This window comes from Microcebus murinus, chromosome 5, assembly GCF_040939455.1.
Source record: "Microcebus murinus isolate Inina chromosome 5, M.murinus_Inina_mat1.0, whole genome shotgun sequence".
Classification (NCBI taxonomy): domain Eukaryota; kingdom Metazoa; phylum Chordata; class Mammalia; order Primates; family Cheirogaleidae; genus Microcebus; species Microcebus murinus.
The window spans coordinates 98,245,591-98,259,268 of record NC_134108.1 but is presented as its reverse complement, the minus strand read 5'-3'; the positions used below and the strand labels follow the sequence as shown (position 1 = coordinate 98,259,268).

The 13,678-nt window shown below is 43.6% G+C and overlaps 1 protein-coding gene across 6 annotated transcripts in view; it reads right to left on the bottom strand.

Moving 5' to 3' along the window:
• The window catches only part of ADGRF5 (adhesion G protein-coupled receptor F5), a 98,910-nt gene that overhangs the window by 54,331 nt on the left and 30,901 nt on the right, over positions 1-13,678 (bottom strand). For 2 of the 6 annotated variants that reach the window (XM_012744826.3, XM_020286993.2), the window contains exons 1-2: positions 12,831-13,154; positions 2,022-2,147 (exon numbers count right to left, since the gene is read on the bottom strand). In XM_012744826.3, the coding sequence (XP_012600280.2) occupies positions 2,022-2,123 (102 nt within the window). In that variant the 5' untranslated portion in view covers positions 2,124-2,147; positions 12,831-13,154. Of the gene's footprint in view, positions 1-2,021; positions 2,148-12,830; positions 13,162-13,678 lie in introns of those variants that run through there. The other 4 variants (XM_012744830.3, XM_012744831.3, XM_076003307.1 and 1 more) reach the window with 3 other exon arrangements.

The following is a 13,678-nucleotide window of genomic DNA, read 5'->3' as shown; positions in this document are numbered from 1 at the left end:
GAGTTTCACTTTGCAAGATGAAATCATTCTGGAGATGAGTTGCACAACAATGCGAATATACTTAATACTACTGCACTGTATGCTCTGAAATGGTTTAAGATGTTAAATTTGTGTATGTATTTTACCATCATTTTTTTTTTAAAAAAAAAGCCTGTCACCACATGTTGCACTTCAGATAGCAGGTCAGCCGTGGGAAATGGCTGGCAGCTTAGGGCAGTATAAGCGGATCAGGCAGGCTCCACTGCACCTTTCCAATGGGGTCCTCAACCTTTGGGTTGTATGAGGATATTCTACCTTGAAGGGTAGATCTATCGAGGAAAATTGGATCATTTGCGGTAGGTGGTAGGAGCTTCCAGAAAGATGAAGTTCAAATTCCTCCAGCAGCCAGAGGAGGTCACTGGCTTATCCCCTGTGCCACTATGAGGGCAGATCTGGAGTAGCAGGAAAGCATGGATGCAGCCAGGAGCACTAAGAAACCCTGAAACAGAGGCAAAGCTACCCCCATCCCTGAGATCCCCTCCAGCTCTGGTGTTCGCCCCAGATGCTACCGATAGACAAAGCTCTGCACTGACCACAAGAAGTGTGAATATTTCCCTTCTTTATATGAGCAGACTGCTACATATGATTGTACAGGGTGTACCCTGCACACTGGAGTTTGGAAGAGGAGACCCACCAAGGATTCCCCCCTCAAGTCAAGAGAGAAAGAAAAAGACAAAGATAACCTAAGCCAAACAACAAAAGACCCAAAAATGGAAAGAGGTAGAAAGTGCACAGCCATGAAGCAAAATCCTAAAAATAAGATCAAGCATTTTAAAAATGATATCAAATAAGAATAAATCATACTCCCATAATTTGCTCAGATTTGGCTTAAAAGAAAAAGAACTCAAACACATGCTGTTTACAAGAGAACCATTAAAGCAAAACAGTATATAAAGGCTAAACAAAAAATAAATGACCAAGATCAGGCAAACACAAATGCAAAAGCAGAATTGACAATTGAAATAGAAGACAAAGACTTAAAATATACCAAGCAGGACAAAGGACAATTTTTTTTGCATTTTATAATGCAAAAAAAAAAATGGACCAATGAAGCTCTAACAACAGTGACTGACTGAAAAGAAAAATAGAACTAAAATATGAGAAACAAAAGAAAAGCAGAAAAAATACAATTACAATGGGATAAATAATAACAGCAAACATTTATATAGCATTTATGACCTGCCAGACACTGTTCTAAGGCATCTTATAAATATCAACTAATGCAATTTTCCTAACAATCATAGGAAATCAGTACTACGGTCATCATTTTACAGATGAAGAAACTGAGACAGAGAGAATTGCGTCAGTTTCCTAAGATTTCCCAACCAGTAAATGCCCTGTCTCTGGTGCATGGAGATCCTAATTAAGGAAAGACCCAATATTTCCCATAAGGAGGAAGGGGGTACTTAGCACTTCCTTTACTTAAGCTGAACTCCCATTGACTTTCCAAAGGCAAACCCACCTGGATAATTTGTCAGCAAAGGCTTATTAGATGATATCTATGACCTGCTAAGCTTCTCAGCTTTATCAATCAATGATTGTGATACACACCCACGTTGATTGCCATCTTTTGTCTAGCCTGGTGCTCCAGTTAAAACGTATCCTTTGAGAACATACATTCTGCTCAATGCTCCAAACCTGCTTTGCTGTCATTGTTAACAGTTTTCCCAGGGTGGAAGCCTCAGTCCTAGACGTTGCAATTTAGTTAAGGAGGGAAGCCTCGGAGTTCTCTCTGGCTGGCACTGATTTCAGAATCTGGCAAGTTGTAGCTCGGTACATACACTAATGTCTGTTTATATTCACTCCCCCCCCCCATTTGCAATATTTTTTAAAATTTTGCAATTAGGGGAAGAATTTTTTTTCTTTCCCTAAAAATTTTTGCTCCCTAAAATTTTTTTAAGAACCATTTTCCCTCAGTGACACTCCCAGGAAGTCAGAGAAAATGTGACAGGAACAATGATAGCAGACATGGATTTACTCACCAAAGGATGAACAATGGCTTCTAAATTCAAGTCCAGTGTAGCTTGGGAAGAATAAATCACAAGAAGCATGAGGCACAAAGTGGTTCTCCTTGGGGATTTCATTTCTTCCAGTTTGAGTTGCTTTGCCTGAAATGGAAATATGATGGCTTAGCGCATAGAGCAATTTATTTATTAAACAGGGGAAGAACTAGCAAGCCCTGTCTTGAAGGTCACACTGCACAAGGACCTTCTCAACAGAGAGGGGAAGGGAAGGAGGAGCATAGAGGAACGGGAGAGAACAATCTCCACCCCAGACCCCTGAGAAGACGGTGTTAGAGAGGCCGGGGGTGAGATGGTACCCATAATAGTACCAAGGTAGCAGGTGTCTGGGTACCTTTCCTATATACACAGAGAAGGAGAGAGAAGAAAAGAGAAGGGAGAATAAAGAAAAGGGAAACAAGAAAAGGAGGAGACTACTCAGTAAGTTTAACATTGTGATCCAGTACACATAACATATGAACCAAAGGATTCAGAGAACACTCTTCACTTTTGTAACACACAATGTACTTTGACATTTTCAATTCTGTTATATCCTCCTATCTTACCCTATTTTTTTTTTAATTCTGGTAGCAACTCATTAAATTGACTTCATAACTCATTAGAATGAAAACGTCTGGACTTAGTCATAAAAATATAAGTTGTATCTTATAGTATTTCATATTATGGTAGATAATATAGAATATTGATATCCCATCTTATGTATTGATTTTTGAGAACTATCTCTGTACAATGCTGGTGATGAAAGTGAAGCTTTTTTGGTGACCAGATTAATCATTATTGCATTTAAAAATTAGAGTATCGCATGGAGTAATTCCAATCCTACTAGGGCTGGGGACCAAGACAATCTACTTTGTGCAGACTCCTTTCCTTATTGGCTTTTCTATACCCATGTCTTGTTTGGGAAAGGACACAAGAAAAGAGACAGAAGATTCCGGTTAGGATCCAGGATCACTATAAACCAACTGTGTACTTTATGTAAGTCACTTGTCTTCTCTGAGTCCAAGTTTGCCCATCTGTAAAATGAGGATAAATATCCCTCCCCTAATTCTCTTAAAGAGTTTTCTGAGGCTTAAATGAGATGAACAGCCATGAAGAACTCCAGAGACGCAGGCCGCAATGGTTATTACTCTGACCATCAGTGGATTCCAGAGGGTGCCATCAGGAAGGGCAGGATTTGGCACTAGGGTTGCAGGGAGTGCCAGCGAGCTGTGGCCAGCATAACACACTGATGGCAGCCAAGATTTACATGCCAGGGGAAACTGTACTTCAATCACTAGCAGCCAACTGCCACCTTTTCCTCTTCCCCAGTGGAAAACTGGCCCAATTTGCAACTCTGGCAATCAAATACATTTTTTTAAATTCTGCAACTCAATGGGTTTTGGAGACATGCTTTGCAGTTTAGGTTGTGGGAATAGATGTCCCAGCTATAGTCAAATCACAGCCAATGCATTGCTTAGTTCTCTATTAGAGGTTTTCCATCCTTTACTAAGAAAGAGTGGGCTTTTGTGCTTCCAAATGGTCAGGTCTGGCCATTGGCCAATACTGTCCCCATCTCCCCCAACCCCCACCTCTTCTGAGATGGTTTTCGATAAAATTAGCATTCTTATCTCTGTCGACTCATTTGTTGACTCCCTCAAAAAAATCACAAGTGAAAAGAAATAGAGATGTAGGGAGGACCCCACCGTGTGCGAGGTGGGAGATTGTTCTCAGGATGTAGAGGAATGATTTACAGTGTCAGTTACCAGCAAAGGGGAGGGGTCCTCCACTTGAAAGACAGGAGAAGGCCACCAGTTTGGGGGAAAGGGAATATTCAAAATATTTTAACTACTATTTTACAATAGTATGACATGGGTCTGACCAATGAGAACAGTAAAGTGAAGTGAAGGGAAATGAAGATAACTTCAGCTTTGGGGGGTTGCTGCCACATTTGGGGAGAGACCTAAAGACAAACTTCCTTACTTATATCAGTAATCTTGCCTAAATCCTACAGCACATAGCTGTTCTTGCCTGTAAAGAAGTCAGGGGAGACTATTGAACTTGTCTAATGGGGGAAAAATCCCCTATTCATCCAGTTAAAAACGTAGAGTGGCCTTTCTCATTCAAAGCAGTGTGTCTTTAGCAGGGCCCCTTTAATTGCAAGTTCCCTAGAAGTCCATATTCATCCTAAAATTCCTGGAGTTAAAGAGCAGGCAAAAACTGAGAGACACAGAGAAAGAAAGAAAATGATCAGATGTCATTCCCAATCTCTTTCAGATTAAATCTTAGGCACTCTCCACTAAAACTCACCGACCTGTGTGAGCCAACTGTTTCTTAGAAAACGCTGGGAAATATGATCTAATCCTCAGTATTAACCACCGTGGCTCTGAGCAATTTCCTGGTCTCCTCTGACTCTATTTTCCTGTCTGTGAGGTTAGAAGACAGGGAGAGGAAAAGAAAGCACCCCCTGACGTTTTATGTCAGGAATATGTCACTAGGGTTCTCAGCGGCTTGACATTGGCAGGATGAAGGGTTTGGGTCCCTCGAAGTGGTCATTAATGACGTTCTCTTGCAGAGGGAGTATGCACCAGGCGCCTTTGTTGTGAAACTGGCTTGTTCTTTCAACTCTTAGATACAACCAGTGCTTAAGACCAACTCCTCTCCTGCTTCATCAGCCCTGACCCTCCATGATTTTATTTGGGGCAGGGAGGTGGCAGGGAGAGAAGAAAGAGAACAGGCTGTGTGCCTTGCACGGTTTGAAGCATGGCTTTCTGTCTTCTCCTCCTCTGCCCCATCTCTACAAAGATGCAAGACTCATCTTCCTGAAGCTCCCAGTTCATGATACTCCATGATGGGTCCCTCATTGCTTTTAGAATAAAAGCAACCACTTTCACTGGTCCTCAAAGCTCTCTAAGACCTAGATTTTATTCTTAAGAGTTAAGCATATATGACAAGCACCTACAATTATTTTCACGACCGAAGTTGGTTGCTTTTTCACCATCTAAGAATAGTGTAAGAGATTTTCCAGTGCTCATTCAAAAGTAAAAACACAAAATTCAATCTTTGAGAATTAATCTTCAGAGTGGAGAGGTAATTACCATCAAACTATTTTTCAGTGTTTGGCAAAACCAAAATAATCCTGTCATTTGTTTGGTTTGCTACGCTCCATCTTTTCCTGTCCCTTAGTCCTAGCACAATCACTGCACGTTCAAATTCTACCCATCCTTCAATGTCCAGGCAAAAAGCTACGTCCCAGAATGGAGGTTCTCTGATCTGTTCAGCTATAAATAATCCCTACTTCCCTCCAATACCGACACACACTTAACATAGGCCCTTAGCCTTCCTGCTTGTACTATATTTATTGTTGTAAATTATATAGTCAAGGAAGTCAAAGAAGACGACCAAGCCAAGATGACCGGGAATGAGATCAAAGAGGCAGGAGGGAAACAAAGCTGATAGAGAATGATGGAAGACAGGGAGGGCCGAGTTTTAAGGAGGGCGTAGGGGACTATGTCCGATGGTGTAGAGAGGACTATTAAGGAAGGGACTGAAATTGCTCATTGCATTCCAAGGCATGATATGCTCTTAGCAAGAGCAAAGGGGTCTCATTAGGGTGGTTGGGGTGGAAATCATATTGGGTAGAGTTATAGTATGTGGGGGTGGTGAGCACTTGGTCATGGTGAGCACTTGAAACTCAAGAAATTTGGTTGCAAAGTGGAGGAGAGAGAGTAGAGTTTCTTCCCACGTGTAAGCTGGTTGGCTTTCAGAGCCCACCCAGTAGGTGATGTGACATGCATGACTTTCTATTTAGGAAAAGAACTGACTGTGCTTAATACCATTAAGACATCATTAAGGGAATCCATGCCTCTTACCAACCTTGGCCTGTGGCCAGCTACCTAGACATGCTAATGTACCCTTTGAGAGAAGCCAAGGCTATTTCTCCTTACACACCCCACCATGTTCTGGGGTACAGACTATGTCCAGACACCCCCTTTAAAACATATGCTTATCCAAATGGAGACTAGGTGAGAGGCTCAAAACAGAGGAGCACATATGCCATTCTGCTACTGGAGACTAATTCAAGGCAGAATTTCTCTTCATGGTGGATGACAAATGCTAATACCAAATTTCAGGAGGACTGCCATTCCAGATTTTACTGCGATTATTTCTCTTTGCACGTCTCCATGAGACACGAAGTTGCCATAAGGATGGGCTGTCATCAATAACCTGCCTCCCGAATTGTAGAAGTACAGATTAAAAATCCTCCAGTGTGACTGGAAGAGCCTGCCTTCAAAGATCTGTATTTTCAGCTGCAGAGGTGGTGAAGACTTATCTTTGCTGACCTTATTTAATTAGATGATTCATCTCTTGCACACGCAGAACTATAAGCTAAATATTTATTTAATACAAGCAGGAGACACAATGCCAATCAAAGAACTGCCTTGAAGAAATTTTTTCTTTTCTATTTCACTTTCCTTTGCCTTGAAATCAGGTCCCCAAGCGGCATTGTGTCAGGGCAGCCCGGTGCTATCAGATTACAGAGGAACATTTGTTTGTACACAATGGGGTCAAGTTTTCCAAAACACACTGCACATGTGGGCAGTGTTGATAACCTTTTATCCTTCTTTCCTTGTTGTAAGCTGCTGGCAGGTTTTAACCTTTAAGCAAGAGATTGCCATCTCTATGAAAACATCGAGTTCTTAATTCTGCTCTTATCTGGTCTATCTTGCATTAATTTACCACGTGGAAGGGTTTCCCTAAACCCTGGCAAAACAATGGGGGGTGGGAGGGGGCAGCAGAGGGGGGACTTGGTGGGGGTTGGAAGGGTGGGGGGGTGCATTCCAATTGCAGATGGAGGGTAGCCCTGTGGCTGGCTGCAGGGCTGGCTGGAGCGTCAGAGGGCCTGGGAGTAAGTTTAAGCCTTACAGTTCTGTGATTCTACATTTATTAGGTGAGATCCAAAATAATGCTGGAATATTGTACTACTACTTCTGCCAATGAACCAATCAGAACAATCTCTGACCTCTGCAAGAGCAGGGGGCTAGGGGGCTCCTGCTGGGCCTGATATTAGTGATGCATTGCTGGACAGGGGGGGGTGGTCTCCCGGGGATCCTTGGGAGGGGGGTGGCTGAGCTGGGGCTGGGGTGGGGGGCTTGGGGCAGGTGTTATTTACCATGTGGTTTAGAGCATGCTGGCATCTTAGCGACCAGCAGGGCTGATTCAGCCATCTGCGGTTCCTCCCTCTACAGCCCTCGTCCACGCCATCTCCCCGAGACCAGGCTCTGCTGTCCTTGGCCAGGGACTTCTAAATTTTCATTTTCCCTCTCTCGGGATTTTGTTAGATTTGAACAATACCGTGTGTGCTACTTACTCAAAACGAGAAAGTATTACTTCACCTCTGTCCCCGCAAAAATGCAGTCCCCGGAGAAGCCCCTGCTGTTTCGAGATTTCCTCCATCTGGGCAGTCTGACTTTAGCCCTCGCTTCACTGTGCAAAGCACGTTACAGAGGCAAACCCATGGCACTTTCTCCAGTCCTTCTTCCTGGCTTCCTGTCGTACCTGCTGTCTGCCTTCATTCATTTCTTGCCTCCTTTTCTGCCTTCCCAGTTGGGTCTCTCAGCTCCATGTTGGGTGTTCGCCCTGCTCCTCCTCCTCCCGTGACCCTGTCCCTGGCACCTGCAACCCTCTCACTGTGAGCCCCGCCAGGCAGGTCTTCTCGTCCTCGCCTTTTCTCTGACACTCTGTCCCTTAGGGAGCTCGTGCACTCCCACAGCTCTAATTACCAATTTATGTGAGAGTTCCCAAAACTGTGTATTTCCATCCTGACCTCTTTGCCGGATATTGGGCATGTCTTTCCAACTATACTATTTCCACCTGTGTCTAAATGTGTCTCACCTAAAACTGAACTTGTCTTCTGTCCCACTTCTGTCTCTTCCCACACCTGCCAACTGCTGGCTCCATTCTCTGGTTTCCCAGGCTCATAATGCCACAGGTGTTCTCAGACACAAGAAGAGGGGGCAGGGGTAGAAGCAGCAATTCAACCGTCACCAAGTCCTGTTAATGTCCCATTAATGATACGCCCAGAGCCACTTCATCGGTTCGGACGTGATCATCTGAGATCTGTATGGTTGCGATAATCCCCTGAATGAGCCTTCTCCCTCCTTTCTTCCTTGACCGATTATCCAACACAACAGCAGCAGCTGATTTATTCTCCTAGAACATTGTTTTTCCTAGATTGCCCCTAAGTCATATTTAAGTACTTTAAACAGTCTCAAGTGCCCAGAGGATATGTAGGCTAATTCACCTGACAAGCATAATCGCCACAACCTAATGTCATAACCTTTGCCAATTTTTCTCCCCTAACACTTGGCTAGAGAACAGGCTGACCCACTCACTAGTGTTTACTGTACCTTCTTTGGCAAATTATGTCATAAATATTAACAGTAAGTATTGGCGGAATGAATTGCTACCTCTCGGTTTCTTCTCACACTATTCTTGGCAACCAAAATAACTTGATTTGTTCTTTCTGAGTTTTACTCATCATTTCAGGTCTTGCTTATTCATTTGGTAACAACAACAATTGCCATGATTTATCAAGCACTCGCTATGTGGCAGGCATTAGGCTAAGCACCAAGCATGCACTGGACTATTTATTCCTTAGAATCCTGTATTGTGAGAACTATCATCATCTCCATTTTACAGAGGAAGAAACTGAGGCTTGGGTAAACAGAGGTCGCATAGCAACTGGCCAAAGTTTGCCACCTAACCTTATAGCATGTTGCCTCCTTTCTTGCCTTCCCCAGAGATACATCTTTCTCCCAAATACTCTGAATTCCCGCCTCAGCTACTCATCTGGCCCTGCCATGTGGACCATTTTGCAGCACTGTGTGGTTTTTGTAGTCTAGCATGGGAATCCGGCATATGGACTCTGACGTCAGACTGCCTGAGATGGAATCCTAACTCCCTAGACTTTTGCCTCAGGAAATTTACTTAACTTCTCTGTATTCCCTCCTCTATAAATTAGGAATTATAATAGCACCTGAGGCACGGGATTATTGAAATGAATAATGAATTAATGATGTTTACAAAGCACTGAGCATGGTGCCTGGCACACCGTAAGTACTCGGTAAACAGTACTTATTAAAATTCTCAATGCCTGTAACTTGCTTCCCATTAAGAGCGTAACAGGGAAAAGATTCTCTGCCTTCGTAATTCCACAGCATTTGGCAATTCTCTCCAGCAAGGGAGAATCCACTGGTCTGTGATTTTAAAGGTTTCACTTTTGTGATTATCTGTTAGGAAATAGGCAAGGTTCCAATTATTTTAACCATCCTGACCCGAGCTATGCAATGTGAACTGAAATACTGAGCAGGTAATAACTCATGAATTCATGGTTTGCCCGGACAGAGCCAATGCATATATTAAACTCAACAAGCCTTACTGGAGCACCTACTCTGCGGGAACTCGCAGGTGCTAGGGAAATGGAGATAAATACTGAACAGCCTCTCCTAGCACTCTCTATGAAGAAAACAAACATTACACCGAGGAGACACGAACTCAAATTATATCAAGAAATATCAAAGGGGAAAAGGCTGCAGAGGCACGGCTTATGATTAAAAAACAGCCCTGACTTATTGTCTATCTATATTTAGTTCAACCCCAAAAGTGGCAGTTCATGCAAAAAAAGATAATTAATATTCCTTTTTTTTTTCTTTTTTCTTGGGATTGGAATACAAAAATGATAAAGTGACCTTGAGTCAATGTATGACCCCATAGTCATCTGGCATTAGAAGAGCACATCCTGTTTACCTAGCGCATTAAATCTGATTGTGTAAAATGCGCAGGCAACAGGGAGCCAATGTATCTGCAGTGAAGTCAGTGGGTCGTTCCAATTTAGGCTGGAAAGGCAGCACTGGACATCTCCGCTTCATCTCAGAATTGTAATGCACAATGCTCGCTGCTGCTGCTACTTCTAGCCCCAGCTTCACAGAATATTGCTTCTGCTTCCCAGTTTAGCCACTGTGTCTCTAATAGCCAAGACTCAGTGATTCTCAACCCCAGCTGCATAATAGAATCACTTTGGAGATTTAAAAAAAAAAAAAAATACCATGCCAGCCCCCTTTCCCAGAGATTCTGATTCAGTTGTTCTAGCAAAGTGTGATGGACACTGTTTTCTTTTTGTTAAAGCTCCTGGGGTGATACTAATGGACAGCAGGTGTTAGAATCTGCTAACCTCTGGACCAGGCAGTAGTTTGGTCTACCTTCAGATTCAAAGCAAAACATCCACCACATGGGTACAAAGCTGACAGAGTCCGGCCGACCACATTGATTCTCGATGCCACACGGCTTTTATCCTCACACTGCTGACCAAGAAAAGATTCTTCACACAGAAAGATTCACTGTGTGATGCTGGGCAAATAAATGAACCTCTGAACCTCTCATACCTGCTTTAGCTGTGGCATGGTGAAAGTAGAGATAGGAAAGTCTTTTGAGAACTAACAAGTTGCATATCCCATACGAGAGACTGAATTTATAATATGTAGAGGACATGGATTAGCCTTATCAACCAGAGTAGGTGGCAATCCATGTAATATTTTTAACTGCTCAAAAATGCCCCCAAGTACCCCATGGCACAGTAAAGGACATTACTGTGTTGTAGTTAAAGCCATACTCAGTGGGCGCTTGTGGTCTATAGGGTGTCAAGGGAAGTCTATCACGTGGCCAATACTGAGTGGTAGAGTGAAATTATTACTCAGATCACCCAGAGAACTGCAGAAGGGAGAAAGGCTGGCAAATTTAACAGGATGGCCCACTATAGAATGTCCAAAATCAGCAGTACCTACTGGGCTTCTAGTTTGGGGTAGAGAAACCTTGAAAAGGGCAAGAAAATATTACAAAATAGCAACTGAAAATGTTTTGTAATTAGTCTTGGGTTTGACATTGCTAATTGTACCTTCTTTCCTCACTCCATGACCCATATCAGCTTGTTCATAGTGATTTTTTTCTTAGTCACATCTCTCCTAATGACGTATGGGGGAAGGGGGATGAGGCCACATTTTTACAGAATGCTAAAAGAGATGGAAATCTGTTAAATGCATTTATTATCCATCGATTTAAAAGGGAATAACTCCCACCCTCGCCCCATCTTCTCTGGGCCACCCACTTTAGCTAGCTAGCTAGCTATTGTCTGCTTTATACATCTATCTGGTTAATTTTGTTTTATTTTATTTTCCCTCCTTTCATTTCCAGAACAAGGCTACCTCTGATGGTCACCAAGGGAAAAGTCCAAACCACTAACTGGCAAATCTGCAGTTTAATCCTTGGGAGGTTGTTATTAATATAAGTAACTGCCAAAGCCACAACTAACACAAAAGTAGTAACGGTAAAAATGAGCAGAACTGTTTCAGACTTTTCTAAGTGTTAAAAGAGCTATTCATGTCCCCTGTGTATCATTTCACCCTTTCACCGAGAGTAAGGTATTGTTAAGCATCATCCCATGAAGCCGACAATGAGAATTGATTGTACCCCTGTGCCAGGCTTGTGCTAAGAGCTGGGAAGAACAGAAAATAAAGCCTTTAACCAGTAACATGGCAAACTATTGACAGAACAATCTTTGGAGAGAGGGAAAAACTGCATAGTGGGAGCGCAGGGCTTGAAAAACTAATAGATATTCTTTTACAGTAAGACTATATTCATGTATTATTTGTGCAATTCAAAAATTAAAAATAAAACATGCCGGGCGTGGTGGCTCACGCCTGTAATCCTAGCACTTAGGGAGTCAGGTGGGAGGATTGCTCGAGGTCAGGAGTTCGAAACCAGCCTGAGCAAGAGCGAGACCCATCTCTACTATAAATAGAAACAAATTAATTGGCCAACTAATATACATAGAAAAAATTAGCCGGGCATGGCGGTGCATGCCTGTAGTCCCAGCCACTCAGGAGGCTGAGGCAGAAGGATTTGCTTGAGCCCAGGAGTTTGAGGTTGCTGTGAGCTAGGCTGATGCCATGGCATTCACTCTAGCCTGGGCAACAAAGCAAGACTCTCTCTCTCAAAATAAAATAAAATAAAATAAAATAAAATAAAAATTTAAAAACCCAACTATGTTAGCCCTTTATAAAAGGAAAAACAGAGCCACAGTGGAGCAGCATGATGGAAACAAGCCACACATCACAGAGCCCTTCGTCCTTCCTACGTGCTCAGAACAAGCCTGCCCGGCTCTGAAGCCCCGACACTGCCCAGGATGAACGGATGTCCTTCCCGGAGCTGAATGCAGACTCCTTCCCCCTCATCCATGGGTGAGGGGTTGCAGCTTGCATCTTACATTCCTAAGGTCGCCCCTGGCCCTTGCAGGGCTGTCTGAGAGCAGAGAGAGACCCAGCTTCCTCCTGCCCCCCCACCCGTCCTCTGCACAGCCGCAGCAATGGCGTCTGCCCGTGAAAGCACTCACGGCCTGGTAGTTTACGAACGCTCTGGTTCTTACCGCATTTTCTGGTTCAGGGATCAGACAATTCACTTTAAAAAGAAAATTAAAAAAAAAAAAACTCTCTATGATAAAGAAAATCCCAAAGGATCCCAGCTAGTCGCCTGATACTCTATCTCCGTTAACATGGTCTCATCGACTTGACCAACAGTCAGTGCAATGCTCTTGACCTTCCCAACATACATGCCACGGCTGTACAAAAGGAAATCGGGCAAAGAAGATCACAAGTGGAAGACGCCTTAAGAGGAGTGAGTTAGACGCCCCTGAGATCTTGCTACAAAGGGAGACGGCGCAGTAGGAGAAATGCCTGTTACCTGTTGGGCACCCTTGTCCCCAGGCTGGCTCCCGCTCTGATCGGATGTCTCAAAGCTGCCCAGCTTCCACTAAGGGGCCATCTGCCCCGCAGCCTCCCGGAGGCCTCACGCCCGGCGGAGGGACAGACGAGCAGGGCTCATTTCGAGCTTTCAGGCAGGACGGGCGGCTCTGTGCCCACGCTCAGCCTGGCGGGGGCCTCCCCAGCTGCAGTCTTGTGCGCCTCACAGAGTCATCCCCAAGAGCCTCGCTACTGTTTTAAAAACAAGAAGTGATTTCCTGGTCCTCTTCCCCCGATGGCGTGTGCAATTCCCCTCACGCCCATGGGAAGTCCTTCAAATCCTTCTTATCTGCAAACCTCTCCACCAAGTGGACGGACTTGTTTGGCCAATGCCCTAGTTTTTGCTTTGCTTTCACTAAAGAAAAAAAAAAAAAATCAGAGAAATGAAACCAGAACAAACCAAAAATGGGTTAGAGCTGATGAGTGGGATAGGATGCCTGGATTAAACCTTTACAAGATGACCACTAACTTAGACCGTGATTTCAGAGCAGAAGGAAAATTAAGATTATCAACGTGTTCATGTCTTTAGCAATGCTACGAAGTCAGAGAATAGAAGAATCCCCAGACTTTGAGAGACCTAAAGAAGTCCTTTAGTCCTGACCCTGGGCTTTAGGGAGGGCTGCACTTTCAAATATGCTACCTTAGAGGGATGTCTGGTTCTCCTAAGTTTCCAAAGAAACTGTGAACATTTGTGCATCAAACTATGAATTTGGTGATATTGAAAATATCATCTCAATAACACTGATAGTTAAAGATAAGGAGATATATAGTAAAGTCCAAGTTGGCAGG